General features: G+C 33.7%; 1 protein-coding gene across 1 annotated transcript in view; it reads left to right on the plus strand.

Annotated features, from left to right (window-relative positions):
• The window catches only part of KYNU (kynureninase), a 109,658-nt gene that overhangs the window by 41,743 nt on the left and 45,704 nt on the right, over nt 1-22,211 (plus strand). The window contains exons 5-8 of the mRNA XM_026007980.2: nt 4,434-4,495; nt 6,228-6,299; nt 7,499-7,573; nt 9,984-10,130. Of these exons, the coding sequence (XP_025863765.2) occupies nt 4,434-4,495; nt 6,228-6,299; nt 7,499-7,573; nt 9,984-10,130 (356 nt within the window). The remainder of the gene's footprint in view (nt 1-4,433; nt 4,496-6,227; nt 6,300-7,498; nt 7,574-9,983; nt 10,131-22,211) is intronic.

Below are 22,211 nucleotides of genomic sequence, written 5' to 3' on the forward strand. Positions count from 1 at the left end.
TTAGAGAAATGGTTCTTAGGTCAAGTTAAAAAATTAATAAGATCTCTTTTATTAGGAATAGATTATTTTAGAAAGTTTTTTTACATGTATTTGTGTTTATCTTGTTTGTTGCAGATCCCACTCAGGTTCCCTTTTTGCCTGGGTCACTAGGAAATTCTGAGGAAATTTGATTGAATTGGAAGTAGCAAAAACTTGTAACAGCTTTTATTTGTTTCCCATCTGTATACATTGTACCCTATTGTTATTTTTTTATCATTCTTACTCACTTTGTAACCCCAGAAACCTTAAATCTTCCTTGGAAGTAGATGCTGCATAAATCATGAAATAATTAAAATAATTACGTGGTAAGTACAGTAAAAAGCAGCAGAAGTCAAATTTATTTTTGCTACTTGCAAGCTACCTACTGTGTCATAAACAGACACATGTATATTTGGGGAAATGATTGAATCTTCCAGGTTCTTAAAACCACAGCCTTTATTTCCCCCATAAAATTTCCCAAAAAAAGAAGTAACAGAAGGATAATAAAAATTATTATGTGTACAAATTGATAGAGTGGATAGGAGGAGGAGGAGGAGACAATGAGCAACTGTATTTTTTCATAGACACTGAAAAGAATTTCAATTTCAGATGAGAAGAAAAACTGTTAATAAAACATTTTATATAGAGCCAACAATTCTGTGAAATGTGGAATAACTTTCTCTGATAATTAATGTCATTATCAAGAAGCTAGAAATAGAATTGCTGAAGAATATTATTAGTATTATTATTAAGACTACTTCTCCCTGGGTATGTAAAAATCACAAAGGGCTGGATACATGCACTTCAGCTTATAAAATGTTGTAATGTGGACATAAATTTGCTTTATGAAACTTGTGGTTGACCCTCCAAGAAGTAATAATCCTAGAAGCCGTCTCCAGTTAGGAATCCTCAAGCATGCACTAGCCACCTCTGGAGGCCATAGGAATGTACTACTTGAGAGACAGAGTGAGAAGTTCTCAGACTTAGCCTGACTGCAAATCCACAGTAACATTTGCATCTGCTTAATTAATTATACAGAACATGGGTGGCAGTTAGGAGATCCATCACAAATCCTCTTATTAAACACTAAGCAGCTTGGGGCCCTGTCATCTTCTCTTGGCAAAATATTTGAAATTAAATTAAAATTAGAAAGATGCAGAGGAATGTTGGTAATGAACATGGGTTTCCTATATTTGATTTACAGGGAGTGGATAATGTAGACAGTTTCCCAATGTAATCTGGAACAAAGATTTTAATCTTTTTTTTTTTTTTTTTTTCTAAGAGAAGGTTAAGATTTTGTCTTACTTCCTATCTATGAGACTTTAGGTGAGTTAGTTCATCTCTTTGGATGTTAGTTTCCTCATTGATAAATATGGACAATTAAAGTAAAATTTTATTGCTTACTGTGAAGAATATGTGAAAAAATGCAAGTCACACATTTAGAAGTACTAGAACATAATAAGGACTCAATAAATGTTAGCTTGCCAGGCATTGAGGTAAGAAAGCAGTGCTTGCATTTAACTAGGTTACATCTTCTGGTAAAGCAAAAAATTATGTTCAATAAATAAAATAAAACAAGCAGGAATGCACACACTCTTCTTCAGATGAGAACCCTGGCTCATACTCATCTTGGATGAAGTGATTCAAATCTTGACATTTATTGCAGTGAGTTGTAGATGATCCTCTAAAGTAAAGATTCTTTCAAATCCTGATAAACTTTCAGGAAGTTTTTTGTTTTTGTTTTTTTTTAAGATTTTATTTATTTATTTGAGAGAGAGAGAGAGAGAGAGAGGCACAGACACAGGCAGAGGGAGAAGCAGGCTCCATGCAGGGAGCCCGATGTGGGACTCCATCCCAGGTCTCCAGGATCAGACCCTGGGCTGAAGGCAGCACTAAACCACTGAGCCACCCAGGCTGCCTGCTTTCAGGAAGTTTTTAAAAACTTTTGCCTGCATACTTGTAGTTCTTGATGTTTCAACAGTAATTAAAAAAAAAGAAAAGAAAAAACAAATAAAAAAATCTTAGAAGAAAAAAAAAACAAAGGAATGCAACTCGAAAGAATTTCAGTTTACCCAATTATTTTTTAAATTTTCTTATGGAATGCTGATGATATAGAAATATCTTAGAAGAACAGGTATTGGTTTCAGAAATGCAATTTGAACCAAAAGAGATAGGTCAGATGAGTACATTTTTCTTTAAAAATATTCTAAAAATCAGACTGATTTGTGGTGCTTTAGTGTTAGGAACCCTTGATTTTTTAGTGCCTGAAGTAGTTATAGATGAAATAAACAATTCTGTTAATGTTCTGAAACTTTAATATTTACATCATTCTCAGATATACCTGTGTACACATGAACACACATTAAATAGACTGACCGTCTCCTTCACAAAGTTCAGTAGCAGGTGAGGAAAGCATTTCATGATGTGCTTGGTTGAATTTGGAGTGTTCTAAGATGAGATAATTTTTGTGCATGGTGGCAGATAAATTATTCAAGTCAGTGAAGGGTTATTTACCAAGAATTGATCCAAGTGTGAATATGCTACTGAAAGTGAGAAAGTAGGTAGCACAGGGTCAAGTGCATGTCTACATTAATTGAGCCTAACATAACTGGTTCATTGCCTTCTTTGCAAGAAAAATTTTAGGTGATCCAAAATGAACACTATATTGTTCAGAGAACTAAAATTCTCAAGGAATCTACAATTATTTTAATCAGAATGCAATTGCTAAGCTAAATAGGAAGTCTAACCTTCATTAGAAAGTCTCCTTCCCTTCCTGCCTTACCAATTTCTTTGTTTTTTGTTCTGTGGCAACAAACGTATGAATTCTTTTTTCTTCTCATTACATACTTTCAAATGCCTCTCTATGAATTCTACTCTCTTTATGAAATTACTGTCCTCCCTTTTCTCCTTTCACTTTCCCTCCTAAAATATTTTTGGAAATACGTGGTTCTCAGAAAAGATGCATGTAAATAGCTAACAGGGAGTTAAGCATAGTATTAGATTAGATATCTCAGATAATATTTTGTTTTAGAAATAACAGTAAAAATTCATAGCATAATGCAAAGAAACAAATATAGAAAACTGGCAGTATTTCTTTTACATATTTCCAGAAGATTTTCATATTGTCGGAGAAGACATATGCCACTGTATGCAACATAAGGTTATCATATTCATATCTATCTCATAAGTCTTTGACAAATTTTATTTGGTGCTCGAAATGCAGAACGACATTGGTCTCACTGTCCCTTGACTTCAGACACTGTCCACCTTACAAAGACCAGAGATACATCCTCTAACCAACTGTTTACCAACATTGCACATCAAATGGAGAAATCCATCTGTTAAATGCAACATGATGTTTTTCTCGACCAGATGACTGTGATGAAATATAAAATCCTAAATTACACACTTATCTCTAGTGGCCTCCCCTCGAGTGAACTTATCCTGAAATCTATCTGTAAATTAGTTATTTTACTTGCTGTCTCTTGTAACATGGAACTCTAACAGAAGCACCTCTTTGGATATGAAATATAGGATTTGTATTATACATTTTCTCTTAACACTTCATACAGCTTTACAAACAAAGGCCCAAAACCCATTTTTATCAGTGATAGTTAAGAGATTTTCCTATTATACAGGCCTAATTGCTTTTAAGAGGCATTGTAAGAACTAAAAATATGAAAGTATTATTGTTGTTATTATACTCTGAGTTCTTAAGTACCCAATGTATGCTTTGTCTCGGTCTATTTCTAAGTGCTCAAGCCCTCATTACTAAGAATTAGATCAGATTATGACTGTGTAGTGGATATCTTAATTTTGCATGTGTTCTCCATCAGATAATACCTATCTGTATTAATTATCTTGTATCTCAGTGTGTATGAATAAATCCCAGAGCTATTTAGGTTTTTGTGTTTGGCTTTCCAGCTCTTTTGTCTTATAAACTATTATATATCTCACTGTAATAACAGTGAAGTATGTTTGACAGACTAGCTCTCTTTTGTTAAAAGTACGTTTTAATTGGACGTTAGAAACAACCAGTTTTAAAAATGTGATGGTCCTGATTTCTTTTGAGATACATTTACCACAAAAATGTACTCTGTGGGAATTCGGCAAACTATCTGATAAGAGGATAAATAATTTTTAGTTTACAGGAAAAAGGAAATGCTTCATTATTTTGTAGCTATTATTTACTATAACGAAAAGCAAGTATAATTTTAGCTATGTGCATCTGAGTCCAGGTATCGTTGATAAAATGAGTCAAGTGGGAAAACTTCCATTTCTTTGTGATGACACATCAAATATGTCCTTATCTCTAAAAGCATTAGGGATGAAGGAACGAAGCCTCCCTACTCTGTTTTTCCAAGTAACTTCAGCCCTAATAGAAAAACCTAAATTATGATATGTTTACTTCGCAGGAGCCAATGAGAAAGAAATCGCCCTAATGAATGGTTTGACTGTTAATTTACATCTTCTACTGGTAAGTATCCTTTCCCACCAATGTTTAGTGTACACTCATTTGTAGAATCTGACATTTTTCTATCTTTAATTCATGAGCATCTGGTGGTTTACTTATTTAAAAATATGTTGTGAGGTTATTTTCATTTTTACCAGGAAATGCTGGACTATGATAGAAAGGCTTCTTCATAATCATGGGAGAGTTGACTCTTGCAAAGAGCTTTAGAATAATGAACAGTTCTTATCTCAGAACATAAGGAATAAAAGTTGCAGTGGGTTAAAAGCAAAACTGCTTGCAAGCATACAAAACAATGATGTACAAATGCTAGCAAACACTGAGCTTTTCAGAAAGATAATTTTCCAGTATGCTGGACATTAGCAGGGTGGGATTATGGATCAGTTATGCTTTTATAGACTAAGTTTTGGGGGAGTAGGTTAAAAAAGAATTAGAACATAGAACTAAATTAGAGAAAAGGCATCTAAGTATCTTAAATGAGTTACTGTATTTAAAGTACTTCCTACTTCCTAAGTGTGTGTGTGTGTGTGTGTGTGTATGCATATATATATATATATATATATATGGCATTTAAGGTATATATGGCATATATATATATATATATATATGTAAGGTGTGTGTGTGTGTGTATATATATGTATGTATATATATATATATATATATATATATATATACACCTTAAAATGTCAAATATATTCTTGATTTGGAATATGGTGCCTGTGGTAATTGCTTGATGCTTTGAAAAAGTTTTATTTCATTTTTAAGTGAGTTTTTAGAAACATGTCTACATGACCAAAGCTCATAATGAATATACCGATATTTTATGTTAAGAAAAATGAAATGACTGTTAAATACCCCTAAAGGAACATGTTCACAGAGTATATTGAACATGATGGTAAATAGCGTAGTTTTAAGTTAAGACACTTCAGGTTTTGATTTCTGGCTAAGTTACTTAATGTCTAACTTTGGACAAATTTTTGGTGATGTCTAAATCTTCATTTTCTCCCTTGTGAAAATGAGGACAAGCATACCTAACTGCTAGGTATGTACAAGGGTGGAATATGATAATGTGTGAAAATTACTTTAGCACCCTGAGCAGTGATCAACACTGAATCCACAGTAGCCATCCTTTCTTTGTTGCTATTGTCAGTCAAGGTGTATTCACCAGGTAAAGGGTGGGGGGGTCGGAGGCAGGGAGAGGGCTCCCCTGAGCAAATGAACTGCTTCTCCCTGGTGCTTCTAGAAATGTCAAATGTTTCATGTTAGGGCTGGGGCACTTCCAGTTGGACCTAAAATAAAATCACACAGAGTAATGAGACAGTGGAATTACGATGTACTAGAAACCAAATCGGCAGCCTAAGATAAATCAATATAAATAAGATTCATACAGAACATATTTCAGTCTTATAATAGAGCAATTACCATTAAAATCATTGGGGAGATAATTTTTCAATTAAAATTTAAGGGAAGTTTGAGAATTTGTTTTTATCTCATTCATGTTGTCTCAAAATTTGCTTTGCCATTGATAAATGTAAGGAGCCTATACCTTCTTCTATTTTATAGTTCATTAGAAATAAGGCTAATTAATTAGAAAAGGAACCCTTGACAGACATCTAGATGTGTAATTAAGTCATGCCTTTAAAATGCTGGAGATTATAAAATGAGAGTATGATATAAAATGAACAAACGTTTTAAATTGCGCATTAATGCTTTTCTCAATAAATCCATTTCATTGCAGTTATCCTTTTTTAAGCCTACACCAGAAAGGTATAAAATTCTTCTGGAAGCCAAAGCCTTCCCTTCAGATCATGTAAGGACGCTTCAAATTATATTTCTATTCTTTCGACTCTTCCTAGAGGAGTGTACCATTTGCCTGTGTTGAAGAGTATATTCTCTAGTCTTTTTTCAAGTAACCTTACAACAAAAAGATCTGTCAAATGCTTCTGATTAGGCATTTTAAAAATATAGATTGTAGCTTCATTTCTTTTGTTCAAGTAAAACATGTGTTCGGGGAGGAAAGGATTGAATAGGAACATTGATTTATTAGTCTTTTTAAAAACATTGAGCGAACCGCTGGTTTAAATCAAGTGCAGTTATAAATATTTTATTAATTCTTGTTGCTGTTTTATTTTACGAAATCAAATCAATACATACCCCAGTGCTTAACCCTTTAGCTACATAAAATAGGGAGAAAACTTTTATTTGTCTCTAGCATGTTAGCGTAGTTATCGGTGCTTCATTATTGAAAAAACCATTAATTAAAGATTAAAGATACTTCTTCTGGTTCATTAAATGTTGCTTCTTTAAGAAATTTGCTTGTTCCAGATAGACATGGATAAAAGCATATTGTGTGTTTCAGTTTTAGTGTTAGAGAGAAAATTGATTTCTGTCTTTCTATTATCATTGTTAACTATTCTGACTCACATCTTGTAAGTTTAAGTCATTCGATTATGTCTAAATTAATAGCCATTACTTTACTAGCCATTACTTTCCTAAAAAGGATCAAAACCCTAATATTGAGAAAAAATTCAGGGTCCCTATAATTTCCCGTTCCCATTCATATCTTATAGTCTCAGTGAAAGGAACTTTCTGATGTCCTTTCCTTTTATTACTAGCTTAATTTTTTAAGGGTAAGCCCTTCCTATGAGCTAGCTCAAGTGTACCAAGTCCACACCACTTACTATGGTTATTCTGGAAACTCCAGTTTTGACTTAAGTCAAAGGTGATTTAAAATCTTCTGTAAGTCTCTTGGAACTCCCTAAAGTCTAGATGATCCTTATGCATCCATCCATTTCTAAAATATAGTGCTTCAAGGAATGTTCAGATTGCTGCATATAAATTATATTAAGCTATTCTTTTCTGGTGTGTTCTGTTCAGTGCCTTTTAACCTTGACCTTACATTTAATACGATGATATGCTTTTATTATTATTTTATTATCTCTTTTTGGAGTTATTTCAATGTATTTCTGTGCATTGGACTTGATTTAATAAATCATCCTTCTTTTCCAGTATGCTATTGAATCACAGCTTCAACTTCATGGACTTAACGTTGAGAAAAGTATGCGGATTATAAAGCCGAGAGAGGTATATGAGCAAAAGAAATAAATATTCATTATGTTTCTATTTAGTATCGATTTTTTTCTTCATTTTCCTCAAAAGTCTCTTGTCTTCATTACTTTAATGGACCTTTCAAGAAAGTATAAAAGACCTAGACTTCTGTTACTGTTAGCTCGTTTTGCCTAAAATGGAGAATTAGCTCAGAATTATATTTATTTTCATTTTTCAAGGGATAGTCATATTACAAGCAAACTATTTTCCTATGAGTGCCACTGGAGTTTACCATATTCTTCAGTGGGATGGAAAGGGGTAGCAAATTGCATGTATCATTTTCAATTTCAATTCATTGCCTGTGGATGCTTTTAAAATGGTATTTTTTGAAATTGAAGTATGCCTATCTTTTATATCTCTTTTTAATCTGAGTGTCAATGTTTTCCTTTGTGCTTGGATGGGGTGGGGGAATAGAAAAGGATGTGGTGTAGCAGAAAGAGCTTGGATTTTACAACCTGGCTAATACACTCCACAGAAATCGCAGACCCACCAGCTTACTGGGTAAGGGACTTTGAGAAAGTTACTTCATTTCTCTGAGATTTCATCATATTTAAATAGATAACAAAGGAAACACCTAATCATTCTTGACATATGTTCAAGATCTAACATACTGTGCACCTTACGTTAATAGAGATATAAGATTAAGTTGTACAGTCTTTGACATATAAACTCTGTATAATTTGGCACCAAAAGATCCATGCAGAATAAATTGTAGGTTTCACAAGTGATGCTCCCAAGCCGTTAAGCCAATATTTGAACAATTATTTCTTTCAACCCAGAATACGTTGAGAAATTAAAATCTATTCCATTTAGTTCTATTTGCCCACATGCAATCAATTAATTGAATAGAAAGTTCTCATACCTGTGACAGGATATCTATTTCATATGTCATATATAAATTGCTGATTTCCAGCTAAAATGAATATACCCACTAATTTATCAGAAGTTTTAATGTTAAAAGAGATAAGTGTTGTGGAACCTTATGAGTTAATCATAATCTTGGGAGCATTCTTTTTTTTGGGGGGGCGGAGCATTCTTTAGCATTACTAGGTTAGAGCAGGTCAATATCAGAGAGAACCGTATTCTACTATTAAGAAATACATTTCTTATTCGCTTTATACTGATTCTTTAAATAAGTAATTAGTATATATATTACTTTTCTTTATCTTATGTTTAGAAGATTATGATGGACAAATCATTTTATATTCTTTTAAGAAAAAAAGAGTTTTGGATTACCACATTATTAATTTTACTTAGAATTTGTCTTCGAATTACTGAATTCTTCTCTTTTATATATAAAATACACATCAGTTAATAGTTTATATAGAGATTTCAGTGTCAGTACTATTTTTACAGATTTTAATTTTATAAATAAGCTCCAAGCTTCTAGTCGAAACTATATAGTACGTGCTATATTTGTGATATACATGTGCCTACCATGGGACACAGTAACTGATAAGTAGCAAGAATTACCAATAACTAAAAATAACTGAAGGAAGATTTATGAATACCTTAATGAACTTCCCTTCAATATTAATGCAGTTAATGATGCTTTGACCTCAAAATTGTCAGATTTAGCAGTGGGGAAAAATAATAAAAACTTTATAAATGGATAACAATGATTAGGATACAAGTAGATACTTTGTGTTTAGCTGATATCCTTTGGCTCAAGTAGTTCACAAGACCAAATCAAAATTACTTAGAATTTTCACTAAGTAACCAATCATTAGTCTTAGCTGGGGAGAAGTGGGCAAAAGTAACTTTGATAATAAATTGAGTTTTATTGATTTTTCTCTTCATTTTTTTGGAGCTTGATCTTTAGATCAGTGTGGAGGAGAGTTTACTCTTAAGATAACAGAAAATATTGGTTAGGTCATACTCAGGTGAAAAATGTGTTAAGTTTTTCATCCTGGAAAACATAATGTGATAGATGGATAAATGAAATAATTTCCAAGAAAATTTTGCCATTTAGTATTTCATGGACTTCTTTGTACTTTCTGGTATTTTACTACATGGAAATAAGGAGAAAACAATTTGTAGGTATGCAAATAGTAAAGATTAATTGAAAAAACAGGAATAAATCAAGCAAGTAAGGGTTTTACAAAGACAACTTTTTAAAACTTTTTTAAAAACAATTTTGTTATCATTTCTTATAATAAAAAGCAATTTTGCTATCATTTCTTATAATAACAAAAGCATGCTGAAATCCTGCTCTCTTGCCAGATTTTTTAAGACCATTAATCTGAAAAAAAAAAAAAGACAACAACAACATTATCTTGGAATGTTTTATGTGAGAAAGAGCTCAAGGTGAATTTAGACAGGGAAATATGAAGTGACAAATTTGTCATTGTGGATTGGATGTAACTTGTGCCTAACTCAACTTTAGGGGGAAGAAACATTGAGAACGGAAGATATCCTTGAAGTAATTGAGAAGGAAGGAGACTCAATTGCAGTGATCCTGTTCGGTGGGCTGCATTTTTACACTGGACAGCTCTTTAATATACCTGCCATCACAAGAGCTGGACAAGCAAAGGTATGCATGTCATTTTTTCCTTCCCAGCTTGCCCAAAGCATCACTTTACTGGAGTATTCTAATTGCATTTCTAGTGAAATACCTTTGTGTGTGTCTGTGTAAAATTATTTAGAGTTACAAAAAAAAAAAGCGAGCCTTACATTAAAAAAATAATAATCTGTTTTGCTTTAGGCATCTCTATTTAAACCTCTTTTTGTCGCTTCTGTTTCACTTCCTCACTTCTGTCTGCTGTCCCAAAGTTTGCCTCTAATCAGCAGGACAGGTGAGCTTCCTGCAGGTGATGTCATTGGTACTGGGTTAGTCTGTCAGCAGAATATGTCAGATAATAACTGCATATGCTAAGACTGTTAGAAACACAACTCTGGTACTTTGTCATTTTATATATAACTCATTCTGAATGTAATTCAGTTGTCACTTAACCTTAGGTGCCTGAAGAAAGGGAGATGCAGAAATAAAAGTAAACAGTAGATCGAGTTTTACAGTGTACTTTAAAAAGCCACTTTGTTTTTAAGACTTGAGAAATTATGATGCTGTCAATAACGAGAGTTTTTCCCTATATATTACTAACTCACACTTACGTTGTTTACTATTTTGAAATCATGTCTGTTTATATATGTTCGTTAAAAAAAAAAAAAGTGTTTTTAGTGTTTATTTGCCTGAAAAAAGAAATCAGAGAAACAATGTTCAACGGCTACCATTTGTATTCAAAATCCTTAAATAACAGTTCTATTTGATTCAGCAATGAAATTATGTATTTAAAAAGGTGACAATCAAATTTTATTCTGAACATTAATAAGTTATGGGATTAATATATGTGTGAAGTCTAGTTAATATATTCAGTTATTGAAGCTAATGAATAGAACTAATGAAAAGAAATTTAGCACCGTTATCAGCAGTCTCTAGGAATTTTCAACCACGACTTCCAACTGGTTTGATGGATAACTGTGAAAGTGGTGCATTACAAAAGATATAAAGATAATGTCTTCTTAATTTAGGCATTAAGTGTTAAATGCCAAAATAAAGGGGAGGTCAATAAAAAATTATATTTTAAAATGTTATGCAAGTAATCAACAGTCTCCGATCCCCGTAGTATATGTGCATGTCTCATTAACTCTCATTGAAATGAGGCAGGAAGATAGAGAAGAAAGAAGACCATGGGCTTTTGGATCACAGTCTGGTTTAAATCTTGGCTAGGTCATTTAATTGTTATATGATCTCGGGCAAGTTACTTGACTTTTCTGGGCCTCTTTTCACAAGTGTTAATTTGGGATAGCAGGGCCCACTTCATAAATTCCGTGTAGAGGAGAAAGAATATAAAATACCCACAATCTTGCACACATTCTGCCATTTAGTGAGGGATTCCTCACAACTTTACCGTCCTCAGCAAATACGAAGCCATGGAAAGTGGTTCAGGTACCCATTTTCTCTCATTGCCTACTGAAAAGCAAAATAAATTTGTTTACTTAGGTGCTGTATGTGATTCTCATTCTTAGCTACTTTGTTTGCTAAAGCATTCTCTCCGTATTTTGCAGGCTTTCTTTTACTTAAAAAGTAAAATAAATGCCTACCATGTGAAACTCTCATTGACCTTTCAGTCAAATGAAGGCAGGAAAGAGCAGTTCCATCTCAATGTAACTGCACAGATGTGACGGATACCATGGGAGTGAAATGGTGATTGAGTAGACTTCAATTTATCCATTATCAAAATTATTCTAACATTCATTTATACTCTTGCTAGACAATTTCTCCCACTCCCAATGGAGGTTGAAAAGTTATTTAAAATGTAGACTTACATAGCTCTCTTGGGTGGTCTATAAAGATAAAACTGAAGAGAAAGGCAGAGAGAAAATTAAAGGTGTCAATCAAAAAAGAGTTAGGAAATTCTAGGAAAAAGACGCATAAAAAATCACTGTTAGAAATGGCTAAAAAAAAGATTTAAAAAAAAAAAAAGGAAAGTTTCCAGAAATGAAGTATGGCAGGAATGAAAATGATATTGGGATGGAGCAATGGAAGTCATAAGAAGAATTTTTATTTCATAATCATGTGAGAGGCAAGTGGGAACAGGAATTCTGAAAAATATATTAATTAAAGAAATGCACACATACCGAAAAGAACACAAATAATCAGTAAGTGGTTTGGTGAATTATTTTGAGCCCTTATAACCATCATCCACATCAAGAAACTTCTAGAACATTTATACCACTCAGAATCCTTAATTGTGCCTTCTCTCAAATACTGTTACCTCCCCTCAAATGTACCACTGCTGACCTGTAGCCATATATATAACTTTGTCCATCTATAAATGTGTTAATATGTATTCTAGCAGTAGTTTTGTGGGGGCTTTTTTGGTAGCAGTTTTGTTTTTCTTTTTATTTCAGTGTATTGTTTCAGTGTATGAAATAGACTACAATTTATTTTCGTTTTCCATTCTCATCAAGATAGATATTTGGGGTTTATTTCTATTTGAGGGCTATTGCAATAAATGCTACTCTAAACACTCTCATACATTTTTAAAGTAAGCATTCACACCGATTTCTGTAAGTGTATACTTTGGATTGGAAATCTTGGAGATAAGGTATACATATGCATGCTTAATCCTAATCAATAATACCAACTTTCTGAAAGGTTGTGCCAATTTGGTATATACTTCCCATCAGCATATATGAGAATGTCTGTTGCTCTATGTCCTCACTGATTTTATAATTTAATGCATTGTAGTTTTAATTTGCATTTCCCTGACTACTGATGAAGTTGGCATCTTTCAAATGTGTTATTGCCTTCTGAATATCTTCTTTCATGAAATGCTTGTTCACATGTCTTGCCCAATTTGCATTTTGGTTTTCTGTGTTTCATTATTTGGTTGTAGGTGGTATAGAAATGGATTCTGAGGCATAGAAAAATGACAGGATTTCCAGTGATCATCTAAAAGAAAAATTAATTAGAAGAACAGTTTTGATACAGATAATGAATCTCTGATACTGAGGCTTTTCTTAGATGAGAAGGCCTAAGACAGTGATATGTGCAGTAGGCCAACGAAAATTGATCATAGCATCAGATTATAAGGGAAGGCCAGCATATGAGAAGACACATTAGTTTGAGGACACATTTTCATTTTTTGTCTTTGAAGCCATTTACTGTATTTTAGATTATTGGCCAACCCATTCTGCCTTACTTCCCTATTTCTAAATTTTTCATATTCTATTACTTGTTTGTACTAATCACTCACTGCCAAAATTTTTTTCTCATTGCCAAATGAAAGCTACAGGGTACTCCCACCCTCAAAAATTATTTACGCTCATCCTATTACAACTGGAAATCCTACATCCATTCTGAAATCAGTATGCTCTAGTTTCGTCTTCCCATTAAAGTGACCCTAATATTTCATGCCACCACCTTTCTGGATCTTTTGACTCAATTCTGACACTTTCTTTTCCTTTGCCTTTTCAACGAGTCACTTCTTAATTCCACCCTCCCAGATTTGGTCTATTCTTAATATTCCTAAATCAATTATGAAGTTGTTAAGCTTTAAAAACAAAATCCCAGTGAGAAAGTAGCCAAAGATTAGGGATTTCTTTTTTTCCTTTATAAGATTTGAGTTAGGAGGCTGCTGGGATGCAGTAAGAAGTTGAGTAATATCTGAGTGGCATCTCCACGGTTCTTTTGGTTTTTTTCTCAGGCTTCTCACATCGCGGTCACAAGACAGTTGTCCCAAATCCAGATATCACAATTCTATTTAAGGCAAAGAGAAGGAAGGAGGGAGAAGTAGCAGAGCCGCTTCATCTGTCCCTTTCATCCAAAGTGCAAAATTATTCCCAGAAAAAGCTAGCAGATTCCTGCTTATGATTCATTGCCTTCTGAAGTGGTAGCTTCAAAAGAGCATGAGTAAAGAAATTTTTAACCTTTATGGTCTTATAGTAGAGACAAGTTTAGGTTCACCAACCCACAGTATTTTTTACATTTCCCATTTTTACTCAAATGAAAAATCATTGTTTCTAACTTTTTTCCTGTTTCCTCTTCCATCTCTTCCTAACTTTTCATTTTCTCCCTTTTCTTCCTTTCTTCCCTATTTCTTTCTTAGTTTGCATTTTATTTTCCACCTCATTTCACAAATCATTTGAAAACAATTCACAGGAAACTGATTAGGCAACATAATGAAATATAAGGGGAGAGAATAAAGGGAAAATCCTATGGGGGGGTCTATTTAATAGACCCCCCATAAATTATAATTTCTCAACTTGGATTAAGATAAGAAATAGATAACAAATAGAAATTATTTTCATTAGAAACTCTTTAGTGTATTAGGTAGACTAGGTTTTGGTAACAGATAAATAAAGCCATAAATGCTTTTATCGTGATAGATGTTTATTTATTGTTCGTGCAGCAGCCAGTAATCAGCTTTCTCACATGAAATGATCCAGATTTCCAGTGACTCAAGATTGTGTCCTAAGGCTTTCATATCCTGAATCCTTTGTCTGGATTCAGCCAAAGGAACGGGATAGAAGGATGGGAATGTGGCATACCAACTACTTAAAAGCATTAACTTAATCATGGCAAAATTTACTTCTCCTCATTCCACTGACTAACACATGGACATTTCTGGGAAATGAAGTATATTTGTGCACTTAAGAATAACAGTATTAGTTTTCCACACCTGGAACTCAGATGTTTTGTCTTGCTGTTGGAGTAGGATAGTTATTCTGAGATCAGTGTAGCATTTGCATTAATAAAAATTTTAGATAGTGGAGGTGGGGTCTGACATGATCTTGAGTCCACTGTCTCTCCTTTAGTTTCTAGCATAGTTTGACTAGCTTAATTCACTTACCAGTGTGATTTCATTTCTCCACAAATAATTAGGGAAGATAAGAGTGCTTGTCTCCTAGGAGAACAAACAAGATACTATTCCTGAAACACTTAGTATTTAGTACATGGGAAGTAATCAGTAAATGTTAGCAATTATCAATATATGAGAAAAGACATATTGGAATATCCAGTCTACCAGAAAAAGAAATAATGTATCCTTAGACAGAAAGTGAAGTATTTAGAATTGTAAACTAAAGACTCTTCACTGGATGCTTCCATACTAGAATATAAAAGAAAACAATAACCTAAGCAGCATGGCCAAGACTCAAGAGATTAGATTGAATTAGATTGAACTTTTAAAGGTTGGGTAATGGACTAATAAATTTTAAGAATTTATCACTAAAAGAACTCAGTGCCAACTGATTATACTCTCCCTTCCTTCTTCAATGCCATAGAAAATGGCCTACAACATATTGGAACGTGTGCCTGGCAGACAGTGAGTGACAAATAAATATTGGTTGAATCAATGAATGATTGATCCCTTAACTTATCACATTGTTTATACTACTTTACTGTACTTATATACACACTGGCATGTTAGTTTTCTTTTAGCTTACTAAATATGGCAATGCAAATAATGTCTAAAAAAAGACTAAATTTTGCAAACCTGCATTTTGTTTTATTAGCCTCTACCTTGTCATGTGTCACTCTCCGCTGAGTATGAGTACAAGCAAGCATTTCTTAGGCCCAACCATAAACTACCTAAATTATTAATAAATAATAATCACAATTATAGCTCAAACAATTTAAATAAAAAGGAACTAATTCTGGATCCAGAATAGTGTAAGACAAAAACAGGAATATAAGTAAAAACATTATGAAAAAGAAAGACCTATTGTAGTTTTGACATCATTTGTAAAATCTGAAGTATCTAAAGAACACTCACATATAAATGGTCACCTCACCAAACCATCCATTTATCATTAGGGAAGGCCTAAATTCTTGTTAAAATAATTTTGAGATGCTTGTAGGAGACAAATGATTGATCAAGCCTCAAAATTCTACAGAGATGCTGAGATGTTTCTAGTATTGGAGATCAGGAGTCAACTCTGTAAAGTACGATCACAATAGAGTACTATCCACAATACAAGAGGCACCTGGGTGTGGCTCAGTTGGTTAAGCCTCTGCCTTCAGCTCAGGTCAGGATCTCAGCTTCTGGGAAAGAGCCCTGTGGGCTCCCCACTCAGCAGGGAGTCTGCTTCTCCTTTCCCTCTGCCCCTCCCCACCCCACTGCTCATGCTCTCTACCTCTCTCAGATAAATTAAAAAAAATATATATATATATAAACAATACTTGCATAGGAATTGAGCAATACATCAGCTGGGAAAAATTAGTATCAAATATGTTTGTATATGACTATATTATAAATTGGCATGTTGTAGAATTTTTATACATAAAAACGAACCTTTTCCAAAAAGGTTAATATTAGAATGTTCAGTATAAAGTAATCTTTACTAGAAATTGTAGTAGGTACAGTTATTGCATTAAAGTCACTGTCAGTTCATGCAATAGGTTCTTCTCATTAGCGTATTAGAATATATGTGTCTCTATACTTTCTATAGTAGAATTACATGCATTTGGATCTTTTATTCATTCTTTTAATAAGTAAATATTTTAGTGAATTATAATAATGGAGGTCCAAATAGGAACAACCAATTTAGCCTAGAATGTCAAGGTGACCTTTTAAGAGAAGATGAAACCTGACCAATTCTAGAATTATGTGTGGGTAATATCCCCTCCAGGTACCTAGCTGTGTGGTAGGGCCATTCTAGACAGCTTAAAAAAAATTAATCAGGTTACAAGAAAGCAAATATTTTAGTATAATTTGTAGAAAAGACTAATTTGACAGTAGAAAAGGTATGACAAGAAATGAATCTGTAAGGCAGACAAAGGTAAAGAAGGGTTTACTAAGCTATATTATGCATCTTGAACTCCTCCCTAAAGACCTACAGAGAACCATTGAAAGCTTGTAGACAGTGAAGAAACTGCATTTTGTTTTAACTTTAAAAGGAAATTTTCTGCCTACAGGAATGGGTAGAGATGGGATAAAAGAGGCAATTGCAGTTGCTATGCAAGATTTGAAAAATCTCTGTCATAATACAGTTCAACATGAGGATACCATGTAACAGATTTATCTCATATTACATGAAAGATTTTTTTCTGATCTTTCATAGAAGTCATTTTTATTTAATTTTATTCTCTCAGTAATGTTAAAGACAGATTTTTATGTAAACATCAGAAATTAAGTGTCTATATTGAGTTCCTGCTTTTTCATGCAGATTTAACTATTCACAGAATCCAAAGGTAGAAGACCATAGGTGCAGATAGATACAGACACAGAGATAGTGAAAAGGGGAAAAATGACCGAGAATTTAGATGAAATGTCCCATTAACTAAACATCCTTTATTTTGGGAATAATAAAAGATTATTCCTTTGAAAAATATACAGTAAACTTTATCTGTAGTCTTAAATTCATCCAAGTTGGATCCAGGAATTAGAAAGTCCAAAATGTTGGTAAGGATCAACCAAGAATGTAAAAATTTTGAGCTGTTTCTAAGACATTTTCATCAGATGTTTTATTTAATTTAAGCTTTTCATTAGGTGAACCATATGAGAAAGAATGATTAATTCTTAATAAAAGAGGAATTTTGGACTCAAGATATTATTTTAGAATTACAAATCTGGAAAAAGCAAGCCTCCTTGCAATCAGGATTTTTGCTCTTACAATCACTCTCATCAGGGCCACAGTACATAACTATTTCTCTGGATCTAGCTCCATCCAAACCTACGCCCCTCCTCCCCCACCAAGAAATATTACACTTAGGTTTTTGTGTTTTTCTTATTTTGTAGATGATATGCATTTTATAAAATACTTCAGTCATCTAAGACCGAAACTACTTTCTCCAATATCCCATTTTTCATACCACTTGATTAGTAAAAGGAAGGGTAATGTGTCTTTGTTAAACTGAAAAATGAAAGTATTCCAACATGAAATATATAGAATCATTCTAATTTATTCAGTAATCACTGTAAGAATGGAAAGGCAGTTTTGTGCTTCACAGCAATGAATGGAATTTCAAAATATCCTTAAGCAGAAAAAGAAAAAAAAATGTGAGAGATTTCTCTTAATATCTTCTTTCACGATTCCCTTCTTTAATCAATTAAATTATTTATACAAACAACATTAGGAATATCAGACCTCAGTTGAGGTCAAGGGAAAATGCTTATTTTCTTAGCAAAATATCTATCTTAAATAAAGTGGTGAACACATAAGATTACTTTCATATTGTCTGAATAATAAGCTTTAAGAGAAGAAATTTAAGAATGATGTCTTCAAGAATTATCCTATAGACTTGTTTGCAATATTATTAAGTTCAGGATGTATGTAAGTTTAAATATACAAATAAACCTGATTGAGAAATTTGCCATTTAAATTGATACAGTAATCACTAGAACATATCTCATGAAAAACTGCACTTTGATTTCACATCTAAATGGGACTTTCTTTTTTTTTTTTTAAGATTTTATTTATTTACTCATGAGTGATACAGAGAGAGGCAGAGACATAGGCAGAGGGCGAAGCATCCAGCTCCCTATAAGGGAGCTGGATGTGGGATTCGATCCTGGGATCCCAGGATCATACCCTGAGCCAAAGGCAGATGCTCAACCACTGAGCCACCCAGGTGTCCCGAGGGCTCTCTCTTAATATAGATATTATTTTGGGATGGATAAAATAAAGAGTTGTTCTAAATTAACTTTGTAATAGGACAGGTACATAAAATTTGAGATAAGCAAATGTTAAAAGTCATCAGATATCCAAAAAGTCAACCACCCATGCTTGGTAATGCTGTGATTGCATCCATGTATTTCCTATTAGATGCCCTGCCTCATATTTATCACACTAGATAACCACTGCTCTTCTAACATTTGTGGAATAAAATCCAAATCACTTGAGCCTTTATGATTTTACATATATACCTAAATTATCAGTATCATGTTTACCTCCTTCTCCTTCACATAACTAGGGTCAGCTAAACCAAATGTCCTGTCTCCATGGCCCTTATTCTTAGCTTCCCTCTTCTTAGAATTCCCACGAGTGTATGTGTGTGTGTGTGTGTGTGTGTGTGTGTGTGTGTGTGTTGGGGAGGTGTTGGGTAACTGGGTGATGGGCATTAAGGAGGGTGCAAGACAGGATGAGCACTGGGTGTTATACTACATGTTGACAAATTGAATTTAAATAATTTTTTAAATCCCACATGCGAAGATTCTGTTCCTGCAGCTTAACCACTACCTGCTTCACAGGTTACAACCTGTGATAAGAGATTTGCTTAATCTAGCCGTCTTTCTATGTGAAAATGTGTTTTATGTATATTTTTTGAAAATGTGGTATATTTAAAAATAAAATTATCACATGCCACAATGAAAAATGAAGAGGTTTTATATAAAAATTCCTAGTTTCAACTAACTTCTGAAAAATTAGAGGATTGAAAATACTAGATCATCCTTTCTGTAGAATGAGTGGCAAGGCTGGCTAACAGTGCTGCCCATTAAATGGGATTTGAGCTCTTCAACAAGCTCCCATCTGTACCTATTGACCCTGGTGCTGAAGCAGTGACAGTTGGCATATATATTTATGCTTATATTACAAGAAAGAGTAAAATGAAATATTTCTTATAGGCCCAACTCATATACTTCTTGACTAACTCCTGTAGAAAAAAAAAATGAGTGTGCAAACCTTGCCCTCCATCATCCAGATTTTCTTGCTCCTCTGTCAGGCTAAATCTGTCTTTCTGTTGTATTTTTGTAGCATGATGGAAAATGTATTATTGGCCACCTTTTGCACTATCTTATAATTATTTCTATGCCTATCTTAAGTCTCAAATTTAGGAAGCTTATGTCAGCAGAGTGCTCAATGACTTATTGAGGGTGGACCCTATAAACTTCACAGACACATGCTAGCATTTTGCACGTTATCAGTTATCTTTAAATACATACCTGTTTTGCCAGTGAATGAATAAGTGTGTGCACATCAGCAAGAATGGATCAGGCTAATTTTATGGATCACATACTGCTTTAAAAAGCACAACTGTATTCTCATTTAAATAGAATCAGAAAAGTGTGAGAGTTATTTATAAAGGATACTTACTCTAAAAATCAAAACACGTTTTGTAAATTTTGGGTTCTTTTTCAAATTCCATTTCTATTCTTTGACACACTTAGGACATGCAGACTGCTCCATTAAGTCATTAAATATTAAATGAACTAAATTAAGCTTGAAAAATTACCTTGAGCTTTTTTTTTACCATCTTAGGTATCTGAAATAAATCAAACAAACTATTTTGCGTGAGGTCCTTGCCAGCTGGAGAAAGACTCCAGAAGAGAACAGTACCACTCAATTTGTTTTATTTTTTCCCTTCAGTTTTATACTTACTTGTGACAATAAATAGAGACAATGATCACTGTTTTTTTCCAGTAAAAGAAATAGCTGAAATTTACTCCTGAAAGCACAGTCTTTGTTATAGTAAGACCTTTTCACCTGCAAATTACACAACACTTTGGAGTCTCAAGATCTTTTTGCCTTTTCTCTCTCCTAAATCTTTCACTCTTTCTCTCCACATAGCTGTTGGCTCTGTCTCATACCTTCTTACCTAACGTGTTATTCTTAAATTTCATTAACAAAGTGCTCTTATGCTCTCCACTTCCTATTTCTCATCTGTGGATTTGTGGGTTGCATCAATATCTACTTTAAGAAAGTCCTGTTAAAAGGATGAATCTTAAGTTTCTACAATAGTGCTTTATACAAATGTGAATAATAATAGGTACTGTTGGGAAGGAAAATTTCCTTTACTCTTAAAGATTCTTCTGGCTGGTGAAGAAGTAGTGAGTAGTTAAGTTAGCATGAGACAGGTTAACAGAAGAAAATTGGATGTTGTACATATGGGAACCTTACATGCATGAGAGGTTCAAAGAGAAAAATAAACTGATGTATATATGGAATTGGGTACAGGCCTGGAGCTTCAAAGGGGTGGAGGGCAATTCATAGCACAATAGGCAGAACAGATGTTTGATATTTAAATGTTTGCCCTGCCTGCCATACAGACGAGTCATTCAGATAAAATTTATCTCTGGTAAGAACTCCTATTCTAAAAAAACACCCCCAATTTAGATTCTCCTAGGTAGTTAAGAGAGGGGTAAAGATTCCTCTTAAACTTTCAGAGCGTTGATTGCCTTTGGCTCAAAATAATCCACACAGCAAAGTGGCACAATTCAGGGGCACATACTCTGAACTCTTTTATATGAAAAGGATATTTGGAGTAAGTAATAAATTTAGGCTGGATGAAAGACTTTCAGAGTAAAAATTCACACTGAAACATTTAGAGGGATAGTAGAGACTCCTCTACAGAGATCTTTACTGAAGATTATGATTATGATTTTAACTCATCTGTGCATGCTTTAGAATCATAGCACTTGAATGGATTTTGGAAAATTAAGTGCTTCAAGACTATGACAGGAAAACCAACCAGCTTTCATCTTCCTCTTCATCCCCACCTTCCTCAACTTCTTTGGGGAACTTTTTTGGGGAATCCCAAGGTCAGAGATAACTGGCTAACCTATTATTGTTAATCCAACATTTGTTCTTACTGTCTGTATGCAGTTGACCAACACACACACGCACACACAAATAATACATACACACTCACATACATTCCTATAATTTTTTCTTTGTTCACTTTCCTCCAAGTTTCCCATCAGTTCTTCTTTTTAAGGTAATACTGTCCAAATTCATAGCACTACAGTTCTCTGTTTCCTATGACTTTTATACCAAACCAGGAATGATACTCACAATACTTAAAGACCTGATTGGTATGGTGTGAAAGCTGTAGTTCCCACAAACAGCCATTGGAGGGTCACATTCTCATTACTAGTATCCATTATAGCCTTGAAGGTACTTATAGGCATCTGTTATTTACCCACCATGAAGCCAGTGCCACTGCTAAGGGCATCCACTGGTGTTTGGACATGCACTGTACAGGGAACATGCAGAAACTGGTATGGATGAATGGCCACAAGCTGGCTCTCAAGCACCTCCTGAAGGGATCTCTCAGGGATCATGGAACCTACAACCACGAGTGATCATTCAAGTAGCTCAAGATAAATGTTATTACTTACCTAAAGTTTCTTATTACTTTAGCAATTATATGAGCCTACCAATGCATACC

The sequence above is a fragment of the Vulpes vulpes genome, chromosome 5, assembly GCF_048418805.1.
Source record: "Vulpes vulpes isolate BD-2025 chromosome 5, VulVul3, whole genome shotgun sequence".
Taxonomy (NCBI): Eukaryota; Metazoa; Chordata; class Mammalia; order Carnivora; family Canidae; genus Vulpes; species Vulpes vulpes.